Source organism: Myotis nattereri (assembly GCF_964212035.1).
Source record: "Myotis nattereri genome assembly, chromosome: 4".
Taxonomy (NCBI): Eukaryota; Metazoa; Chordata; class Mammalia; order Chiroptera; family Vespertilionidae; genus Myotis; species Myotis nattereri.
Window position 1 is genome coordinate 67895999 of NC_138079.1, and position 11660 is coordinate 67907658.

At 37.6% G+C, this 11660-nt stretch overlaps 1 protein-coding gene across 2 annotated transcripts in view; it reads right to left on the reverse strand.

Moving 5' to 3' along the window:
* The window catches only part of PGGT1B (protein geranylgeranyltransferase type I subunit beta), a 40412-nt gene extending 31495 nt beyond the window's left edge, over window positions 1-8917 (reverse strand). Inside the window, exons 1-2 of one of the 2 annotated variants that reach the window (XM_081089131.1) lie at window positions 8753-8917; window positions 1081-1199 (exon numbers count right to left, since the gene is read on the reverse strand). In XM_081089131.1, coding sequence (XP_080945257.1) covers window positions 1081-1199; window positions 8753-8892 — 259 coding nt within the window. In that variant the 5' untranslated portion in view covers window positions 8893-8917. Of the gene's footprint in view, window positions 1-1076; window positions 1200-8752 lie in introns of both variants that reach the window. The other variant, XM_081089132.1, reaches the window with a different exon arrangement.
* Window positions 8918-11660: the final 2743 nt, after the last annotated feature.

Consider the following 11660-nt stretch of genomic DNA (forward strand, 5'->3'; position numbering starts at 1 on the left):
TAAAATCATTAAGCAATTTACCTTTTAATATTAAACCACCTTATCTACATTCCCAAACACTTAATCGTAATATTTTATGAGATCTATTAACGGACAGATACCAGTAATGAAAATAACAAAGGACTAGAAAACAGAAAACTGTATTCTAATTTTGCCTCTAATCTTAACTAGCTATAATATTGTGGACAAATGACTAATCTCTCTGGAACTTAATATCCTCATTTGTAAAATGATGAACTATAATATCCCTTGCTCTATACTAGCTTAAAATTCTCTAGTTGTTCCCCTGATCAGAGAAAGGAGCACACAATTCCCAGCCTGATCCCTTGTGTTTCTTAAATACTTGCACAGGTTGATAAGAAGGGTCCCAAGCCTCCAATGGTCTGAACACACACGAATTACTAGGATACCACTACAGTCTTTACAACTCTGGAGTTAAGTGGAAGGTCAGGGTTAATTTTGATTAATTATTCACAATGTACTTGAGTGCCATACATGGCAGTCTCCACTAGGGACCTATTTATATATATACTTCAAAGCAGCATTGGGACTCTGAGTCAGAAGCCTGGGATTTCATGCTGGCTCTACTATCTGACATGTATGTGGCCTCTGTAACCATTTGTACACCATAAGCGTCTATAGATGCAAGCAGTGGACCTTTTTAAATTAAATTCAAAATATCGTGGCAGTTAACTGGTTAATCACTCCACCTCTCATTTTCCTCTTTTGGGACGGGCAGATCAAATTTAATAAAGTATTTGACAATGCTTTCGAAAATTATAAAATCTTAAATAATTTCTGCCAATATCAAATACAAATAATCAACAAGCAGTCATCAATGCGGAAGTGCACAACACAGGATGGTGCCACAACTCTAAATTATTCTCCCAAAAGAGTAAATATTAGACTCGTTAAGTGTTATACTTGAACAGAATGGAGTGTTGCATTACAATAAAAACATAGATGAATAAAATATATTAATAGTTTATGAATAAATATAAAGATATGCCAATCCAACAACACATGTAATGCCAGGTACAACTAGTCACACTAAAAATAAAATGCTAAAAACTCACTCACTGTCTTCTGTGGGAAGGACCTGCAGGGAGTAAATCCACTCTATTATATCATCTTTGTTCACCACATCTAAGGAATCCAACATATCCAGCCCAGAGAGCGCAAAAAATGCAATTGTCAACCTAAAAGAAAAAAAAAGTAAGATTCCATCTTTACAAAGGAACCACTGAAGTCTTCCTGATTCGAAAACATAATAAATTCATTCGAATTTTCCAATAATTTAAACAAACCTCCCACCTTGCAAAAGTAAAAACCCCCCAATATATTCTCATAATTTAGTAATATCAATAAAACCTCTGCTTCAATTTTTAAAAAAGAGATATTGTGGGGTTAAAAACTAACCCCACTCATCTGAATTTATTGAAGCCAGTATATTGGTAATATACTGAAGGCTAAAAGTAGACTTAAAAAAGAGAATTTCCCACACTTGTTCAGTACAAATAAAGTCAAAAGCCTGGAAAAACATATAAAAATCTCAATTTTTACTAATTTGCTAAAAGTAATTATGCTTATCGCCGCTGCTTAAATCTTAAAAAATGTTAGAATAAATCAATTTTTATTCAAATTTGTTTACAAATAATGTCGCCTCTTAGAAAAAAACTTTAAAAAATACAAATGCATTTCAAATCCATTCTCCCAAAGAGATCATTCTTTGATGGAATGAAAAACTGTAAGACAGCACTCATTACAAGATTGTGTACTAAATCAGAAACCTAAACCTTATACTTTCATATAAAAACACTACCTTAGTGATTGCATTTCACATAAAGAGCTTGTTATTTATAATTCCTTTCATGTTGAGATGCATTTTACAATGCTGTTTGATTGAGCATGGTTATGCCACTCCCATATTCTAGTATTTCTTATGACTAATATGGATAAATTAATACTTCAAATTATCTGGTCTGAAATCTTATAACAGAGCCACTTGAGTCATTCTGTAACCTTGTTAACAGAGATTCCAAAAGAGAATTCAACCTCAATGCATAAGGTACTTATTGTATATATTGACTTCTTCCCTATGTATCTAGAATGGTATTATCTAGAATGGTATTACCAACTTGAGGAGAAATGAGAAAATAATCAGTTGTTTTTTTTTTTTTTTTTAGATTGTAATGTTCTCTCTGATCCCTGGTTGAAAAAAGCTGGCATCCATTAGCTAATGGGAGGATAAACCAAAGAGGAACTTAATCCCAATCAAAAGGAATTAAGGGCAAAAACTAACACTAAAAAGATACTGGTACATTTAAGAACAATAAATTTTGGGAAACTTACATTATTGAGATTACTATTACTGCATATTAGACACTGAGCTAGAAATTTCTCATACACTATCTGAATTTAATTCTAACAACCCACTGCAGATCCACCTTCATTAGGGAGGTGATTCATCTGGTTAAGATCAGGATTAAATAGAGGGGGTTCCTGGAACACCTTCATATGGGAAGCTGTAATTGAGAGCTCAGATTTCGTAGTCAAATGAGTTAGGTTCAAATCCTAGGTTGGCCAATTTACAGCCATATATAACCTGGGGAGGTTACCTAACCTTTTCTAAATCCTTTCTAAGTCCTTATCTGTAAATGTCTTACACCTCACATAGTTACTGTGCTTACCTACCCATGAGCAAGCACTCAATAAATGGAAGATACTATTATTGGTATTTTCTCTGTTTTGAAGGGATAGGAGTATCAATGACTACAATCACAGTTTCCTGTTACAGTCTTTTATCCAGATTTGGGTTGGCAACCTTTCTCCCCCAGGGAACAGCTCTTCTCTAAAACAAAATGGTACTATAGACTTGAGAAAGGCTTCTACCTAGTTGTAGCCAAGTTTGAAAATCACTGCTCTTGGTAATAAATATATTTCACAAGATAAGGTCTGCCTTATTCGTGGTATGAATGCAAATGTCTATTGAATTAACTAACAAATAAAAGACCTGCAATACTACATCTAACCCTCCTGGAGAGCTCTCACAGGGGTTTCAGTTTTACTACAATCCAGAAAATGAATTATCACAATCAGATAAAATTAAACATATAATAATTTAGCTATTAAAGCATTATTATAGAAAAAAAGCAAAAGGAAGACAAATAAAAATGGAGAACAACATGAGATTGTTGATAACAATCTGTTGAGGCTGAATAAAATAAACACCTTCCAATTACTATAGTAAAAATACATACTAAGAAAACATATCAAAAGAGCTATTAAAATATGCTGGTATTCTTTACTCAGTTAAGAACTTGAGAAATAACACAGTCCATCTCTTAAAATTTCTAGCACAAGATAATGAAATTCAATTAATTAAAGCAGTTTGCTTAAGATTTCAATGCTATATAACCAATTAAAACTAGTCAGGAATTCTGGGTGGCAGTGTGGTGTTCTCCACAGGGGTGTTTCTCGAATCTGGCTGTACATTACAATCAGTTTAAAAACAAGCAACTGAAACACCACAAACAAACCTAGAGAGGCCTGGACCCTACTCTATGACAATAAAATCAGAAATTCTGGGAGAAAATTGGGAACCTGGTATTTTAAAAAACAAAACAAGAAAAAAACCTTCCCAGGTGAGTCTAATGTGCAGCCAGCCAGGCTTTCCCATAGCTGAGGTTCTCCACTGGCAGCAATATTACTCCCCAGGGGAACATTCTGAAGATTTTTGGTTCTCACAAAGAGGGAAAGGTGCTACTGGCATCCAGTGCTGGGGTCCAACCCCAGCAGGTCCAGGGGTCCCCAAAGGTGTGGATGGAGTCGGCGAAAAAGGAATGATACGGAGACAGCATTCAGTTGATCAGCAGCCTAGCCAGGATCTCTAGCCAAGTTCTGGTTAGGATCTCCAGCAAAGTTCTGTTCAGGATCTCCAGCCAGGTTCTGTGTCCATGTTCCCTCACTAGGTTCTCCAGCCAGGTTCTGTCCAGGTTCTCCAGCCAGGTTCAGTCACCAGGTTCTAGTCAGGTTCTCTTGCCACTGTCTATCTACCTGCCCTGTTGCATTTCTTCTAGGTTCTTCAGCCAGGTTCTCTCGCTAGGTTCTGTCTCTAGGTTCTGTTGCCAGTTTCTGTCCAGGATCTTTTGCCATGTTCTCTCCAGCGAAGTTCTTCTGTCTCTAGGTTCTGTGTAGGTTCTGTCTTCTAAGTTCTGTCTTGTTACATCTGTATTTATACCAGTTGATTCCAATCCTATCAATCTCTATTCCAAAGGTTAGGGCGTTTCTTATCTCCAATCCAGGGAGTAAAGATTATGTAGCTTAAGGATGATTGTTCATAGTTAAAGTGATTAATTACCCGCCTGGCACTTAGTTAAGAGGTTTTATTCCCTCCCTAACTTCAGGGGAAAATCCCTACCTGGGGAAACAACCTTTCTCAGAGACCTTGGTTAAAACACAAAGTGCCAAGAAGGTGAGCAAACATATTAAGAACAGTATGCCATATATGCCAGGTCCCTTGAAAAGGCAAGCATGGACCGGCTCCCGGCAATCCAGTCGGTAAAGGCCAGGGATGCTGCTAAATGTCCTATGGTTTACAGGTGAACCTCATTAAATAAGGGAATATCTGGTGGAGCCCTGGCTGGTGTGGCTCAGTTGGTAGGAGTGTCATCTGGTACACTGAAAGGTCTTGGGCCTCGGGTTCCATTCCTGCTCAGAGCACAAACCTAGATTGCAGGTTTGATCCCTAGTCCTCAGTCAGGCACCTTTAGGAATATTTCTCTTTCACATCCATGTGTCTGTTTGTCTGTCTGTCTGTCTCCCATCCTCCTCCTCCCCTTTCCCCTCTCTTTAGAAATCAATGAGCATGTCCTCCCATGAGGATTAAAAACAAATAAGTAAGTAAGCATCTGGTCAAAAATGTCAACAGTGCTGAGGTTGAGAAACCCTGATTTAAAGTCATACTGTTATCTGTTTATAAGTGTTATGATCTGTTTTGCATTTTACTTGCTCCTGGATATGGAGACAAATACCAGAAATCAGTCATCTAGTGGTACCCTATTTTAAAATCTTGCATGCTTAATTATTAAAGGCTTCTAAAAGTCCAGCATTTTCATTTCATAGCAGTTGAGACTATGGTTTATAGAATTAACAGCTACAGAGCAAAGCTTATGTTTATGAAGTGCTCAGTAGTGGCTGGCAGACAGGGCCAAGAGTCATCTGCGCCTCCCCTAAAAAAGATTAGGAAAGTATTCCTAAAAGGATTTCTGACCATGCCAGAGTTCTCAAGTAGTCCTAAAACTCTGAGAGGAAGAAAATTAAACAGGCCACAGGAAATAGAAAGGAATTTTGGGCTGCGGACCTCTGGGAGAAATAATGTAGGATTTTATGTTGACCAGATGACTGCTGCTTGGAGTATAGATTGCTGTGCAACCTGCCCTGTTGCAGGTATACAGAGAGGTAATCTTGTCATGTGTGTACCTAAAATCAGGCCAATGAGGTTATTTTTATTTCATTATTTCTTTGGAGGACGTTTCTCTATTCTTTCTTTTTCCTAAAATTGAACTCTGAGTATGTAGTCTGAAAAACCAAAGCAAGCCAAGTCTTCCTGCCTCTTCTACTCTGAACAATACATATAAAAGATATATCTTACATGAATGAAAAAGTAACATTTTTTGTCCCTATATCAAATCACTTCACCAGTGGAGTATAAATGATCTCAAAATTTTCAGGCTTGAAAACAAAGCTCACAATCCAAGATTTAATATCCACTTTAGTTGACTAGTAACTACTTTTCAGAAGCTAATATAAAAGAAAAACCTCAGGTAAAACAACAAACAATATACATTTGAATTTTCATAGAGCAATTATTACTAGAAAAGTAAAAATTATTTATTCTTATTTGTCAACGAAAGGAAAAGGGAAATGAAATAATTTTGCCAAAATGGCGGGTCAGAAAATAAGCATCTAAATGGTAGGTCTAATATTAGCCTTTTTTAGAGTCAACTGTTTTATCTCTATCAGTAAAACGGAATAAACACAGGAACACCTGAATCACTGGTTTACTACCATATCCCCATACCCAGGCACACATAGGCACTCAATAAATGTCTGTGGAATTGAACTGCAGTACTGGAAAGAATAATGTCTTTGTCAACACACTGTTTTATTTTAAAACTCTAGTATCAGTAGAAATTTTGTGACCAATCACCTTTGCTTAAAAGACTGGAGCTTCTCCACAAGTATCTTAAAGTCAGTATGAATCATATACACCACAAAAGGACTTAATGCTAAACTAAGAAAAGACTGTAAGTCAGGAAACAGAAAAACTGAAAACTTTAAAAAAATCACTACAAAAACTTATATGTACAGATTGTTTTTTTAAAAATATATATTTTTACTGATTTTTAGAGAGAGAGAGAGAAAAGGAGAGAAACACTGGCTGCCTCGAACCAGCAATGTTTCGGTGCACGGGACGCCCAATCAACTGAGCCACACCAGCCAGGGTTGTACACATTATCTTAAATGTATTATTAACTGAGCCATAAGAAACCAAAAATGATTTTTAAAAATTCTACTCAAGTGACAAACACGAGGCATAAAATATATGTAATTAATATCTCTTAACTAATGCAATGTACCATATTACATATCTATTATCTAATATGTAATGTCTGGTGTAGATCCTAAGATTATACTAATGTTATTAAATCAAGTATTAAATTGGCTGTTTAACCAAACATTTTTTGCTGTTTTACTTATACTGTGATCAGGATTACACAATTTACTGTCTACATTACTATTTACATTAGTCTAAGTGGTTTTGTCTATGCTGAAATTTTAAAGGGTAAACCAAACACACCTTCATTTTGAAAATCCAACCACAGACCTATAATAACAGCTACAAAGTTCAACAATCAAAATAGGATGAAAGATTTTTTTTTATCCAAATGCTATGAATTCACATAAAATTAATCCCAATAAGATATAAATGTGTTCATCAAAATATTTCTTAACATCCTATATCATACGATTTTGGAACTCTTTTAAAAAAATTAAATTTATTGAGGTAACATTGGTTAATGATATTATATAAATGGAAATCTTAAGTATAGGCATGGGCTCTGCTAGTCAATCAATACTGATGGATACAGAAAGGCATATAAATAATGCTTTACTCTTTTTGAACAAGAATCTGTTCATCTCTCAGGGCTCAGCTTACATTATTCAATAAATATTTATTTAATGCTTCTCGTGTGCCCAAAACTGCTCAATGTCCCAGTACAATGCTGTCCACTAAGATTTTCTGAGATGACAGAAAGAGAAGCAAAAGTCATTGCCAATGTGGTGACTGAGCATTTGAACTATAGTGGCTACTGTAAACAGAATGGAATTTTTAATTTAATTTTAATTAATTCAAATTTAAATAGTCAAAGGTGGCTAATGGCCACCATATTGGACAGGGCACCCCTAATGTTAAATAAACAAGATAGACAAAGACCCTACCTTCATGAAGTTTACAATCCAGTATGAAAAAATATATTAAACAAATAAGCCAATAAATGTATAGTTTCGGGTGGTGACTGGAAGTGGTGTCTTTTGGAAAGGGTGATTAGAGAAGGCATCTCTAAAGAAATCTGGATTAGGTACTGCCCTTCCGATAAGCTCCCAAGAATCCTACCTCCTCTAATAGCATTGAACTCTATTGAAACTGCTTGCTTATCTTGGTCAGCTGTATTACAGCACCTAACATACTAATAAATGTTTCCTGAACAGTATACAGAAATAATCTATAACACTTCCAAAACTGACCCAGTCAGACACTGTTCAAAATACATCAAAGACCCAGAGCTGAGAAAATGTGGAGAGATCAGAGCAAAAACCACCTGCTCTTCCCATGCAGTCTCACGCAGCTTTGGAGCCTCACTTCAAACAGCAACGCAGAGCAGACGCCTCCTCCTCCTCCCGCCCTTCCCGTCCCGACTTTCCCTCTGAATGACTAATTCACAGTTTCTCAGCCTCTGCCAGATCACATCTCACTGCAAATACACTTTTCCAGGCTGCTTCAAGCAGCACCGCACCTCCCTCGCCAACCTTCTCTGTCACTAGATTTCCAGTTCCTGGAAAGTTCACTTCTACCCAGACCTCAGAGGATCTCTGCTGCTCCCATACATCAAACACAAGACAGGCATTCGGTCACGAGTCAATGAGGCCAATACAGGGTAAAGGATGGAAACAGACTTGTAGTGATGAGCGCCCAACAGCGTATACAGATATCGAGTTACAATGCTGAACACCTGAAATTTGTATGTTATTAACCAATGCTACCTCGGTTTAAAAAAAACAACAAAAACAGCCAATGAACTGGGAAAGGGCAACACAGGAGAGGCTGTTTATCTAAAATATAATGACAAACGCTTTGTCTTTTTCCTTTTATCCTCGAAAGTGATGAGGCCGGGAAGACGGAGTGAAAAAGCTCGGAGTGTACAGGGTACAAGGTGGGGAAGTGAAAAAGGCGGAAACCGGAGCCTGCCAAAGCCCTAGGCGTACAGCTCCCCGAGTCCTCTCGCCGCAGCTCGGAGGGAAGAGAGTGATCACAGGCGCCGCGCAGAGGGAGGCGCGGGGCAGGGGCAGGGCCAGGTGGGCGGCGGCGCAGCCCCCCGCCGCGCCCCGTTAGCCGGCCGGCTCCGCGGCGGAACAGCGCCGGGGTCCCGACCCCGGGCCGGCCCGGTTGACTGTGGCCACCAGTTACCTGCTGGTCTCCAGCGAAGAATAGCGCTCCGGCAAGACCTGGAGGCAGCGCTGGAAGAACCGCACGTGCCGGTCCCGCAGGAAATCCAGCCGCTCTCCTTCGCAGTCCCCCGCCAGCTGCCCGTCCTCCGCGGCCGCCATGCTGCTGCGGAAGCGACGCCTGCCGTGACCCGGAAGCACTTGGCGAGCGGCGCGAAGGAGTCCCGAGGAGCTGAACTGGGCGGACTTACTGGAGACGCAGTCAGGGGGAGTCCGACGCCGCACTTTATCGCCGGGCATCTTCTTGGGAAGAGCACGACCCCCCTTTCCTACTCTACACCCCAAAGCGTCGGCAACACCTCGCCAGCCTACTGAAGTTCGGCCCACAAATCCCTCTCGTACTCTTACCCTCCTTCGGCCTTTGGGAGGAAGCGCAGCGTCCATAGTTTCAAGTGCGCGTTGAGAACATCAGGCCCCAAAGGTCACGAGGAGGGTATATAGGGAAACTGGAACGGCTCGATATAAACGTTCCAACAGACTCATGGGGGGGGGGATATGAATGGATATGTTACTAAACCTACAATTCAATCTGTGGATATAAATAATGTTTAGTAAGTGATTACTGACACTACAAAAGTTGAGTCGTTCCCAGTTCTCGAGAATATCAGAAATCACGTTTAAATATATCTAAACGCAATATGCATGCACAACATACATTCACACAGGTGACTGCGTTTTTCTTTTACAAGTTTTAAGTTTTACCCTCTGAGTCAATGTTTTGACTTCATCACTGTTTTATCAATTTGCAACAGCAAGTAAGCTCCATCTATTCTCCAACTACCCATATACTAAAAACAGATCACATGCTACTATTTTTTCAAAAAGAGGGATTTAAGTTGCTTCAGCATTTCCCTTTAAGACTTCATAACGAAATATTGAGAGAAAAAGAAATCCACCCAAGGATCAGGCCTAAACTAGATATTTTTGTTTTGTTTTATAATCAATTGAGCTAATAGAAGTTTGGGTATAATTTTAATTAATAGCTTTGTTAGGAAATTTATTTCTTAGAGTGTATCACGTGGGCTGGAGTTATCTCATACTTATTCACCAATCCAAAGTGCCTTGCATAATTTTAGGTACTTACAGGTTTACAGGCTTTCCTGCGTGTCTTTAACAAATGGCTGGGTATAAGCAGAGGCTGCCCTTGGTGCTTCTCTAAAACGATGGAGTCCACAGTCCTCGCCCTTCAGGCATGCCCTATCTAGAGAGTTTTCACTACAGTATTACAATCACGCTCTCTCTTACACACACACACACACACACACACACACACACACACACGTCAAATGTCTGAAGATGTTCAAAGTGGAGTCCTATCACGTCCATTTAACTTACTAGAATCAACTATGCACACTCTATGCTCTGAAAGACAATCCTCTTCAACCTGGCGCTTAAAAGGAAGCCAAACATTTCATCTGATTCTCTGCTGAACAATCAGCAATCGGATCCAAATCAGGAGGAAATACTTCTATGATGGGCTCATTGAAAAATAATATTATATACTTCTAGGTAAAGAAAAGGCTTTTCATGGGTGATTTTGATCATACAAGGTTTCTTACATGTCCATAACAGAATCTAACCTCTACAAAAAATGCCACTCAACATTAGCTAAGAAGTATAAATAGCTCAAGTCTTCAAAGTATGAGAAAGATGGAGCATCCTCATTATAATTGAATCTTATTTAGCCATTAAGTGATAATGTCTAAATTATGTAGATAGAAAAATATGTGTAATGTAAAGTGCTTACAGTATACTAAGTAACTTACTCTGACTATAGCTATTTAAAAATATGTAGGTATGCTTTTGGAAAAAGTTACCCAGGGGTGGTTGAATTGGTGCTTTATAACATTTTTTGTGTGTGTTTTTTTCTAAATTTCTTAATATACTTTTTAAACCAGTTTAAGAAATGTTTATTTGACATCTCTTCTATGAGCTTGCAACTGGACACACTTATGTTGTTTATTTTATGTAGTCTATATAAAGAGGCATACAACAAATTCCTCATTCACTTTAGATTCACTTAGAAGGCCTGGTTGTTCAAAGAAATTTCCATACTTTCTATTATTAAAAAAACAAACAAAATAAAAATAAACAAAAAAAACCCCCCATACGCACTGCCCACTATGCTTACCTTAGATGCAGGAAACTGAAAGCTGCATTTGTGTGCAAAAAAAAGCAACATGTTAGTAAGTAGCACATAAAAACCTTTACTTTTCTGTATCTTCTTAGTTGTTCAATTTTATTTTTAAATTCCCTTGTCCTATTCTGTATTTTATTCTAAAATGCCTCAAATCATTTTTAAAATTCATGGAAAATGAGTAGTACAAATAAAATGTGCATTCCTGATTAAGGATGTTTTACATTAATTCTCCTATTTTGCACCAATAACTGTATAAGAATTCCATTCCCTTTAGAAATTATATTTACTTTGAATCGTAAGTGTGAAATAAGAAAAAGTTTTGACTATTATTACTAATAGTAAATTTGAGTCATTTGAACTAAATGTATCAAGTTACATCTAAGATAAAAGTCATAAGAAATAAGTTTCCTATGTTTATTATGTATATGGTAACTTTTATATAAGCCAGTGAGAACTAATTAAAGTTAGGAGCTAAGATTTTATATGAAAAGTTTAGCCAAACTGTTACATTGTGTTTTCATGTACCAAAGTTTGTAAATTTTAAAAGTAACTATTTTAAAAAAATATTTTGAGGCAAACAAGCAGAAAACTGAATCAGGCAGGTAGATATGAAAGACACAAAGATTTTATAAATGTGTGAAGTCCAGAAAGGCTGAAAAGAAAATTGGAAAAGCTAAAGGAAACCAAAAAGATTTTATCAATAATACAAATAATAGAGTATAAATGAGGT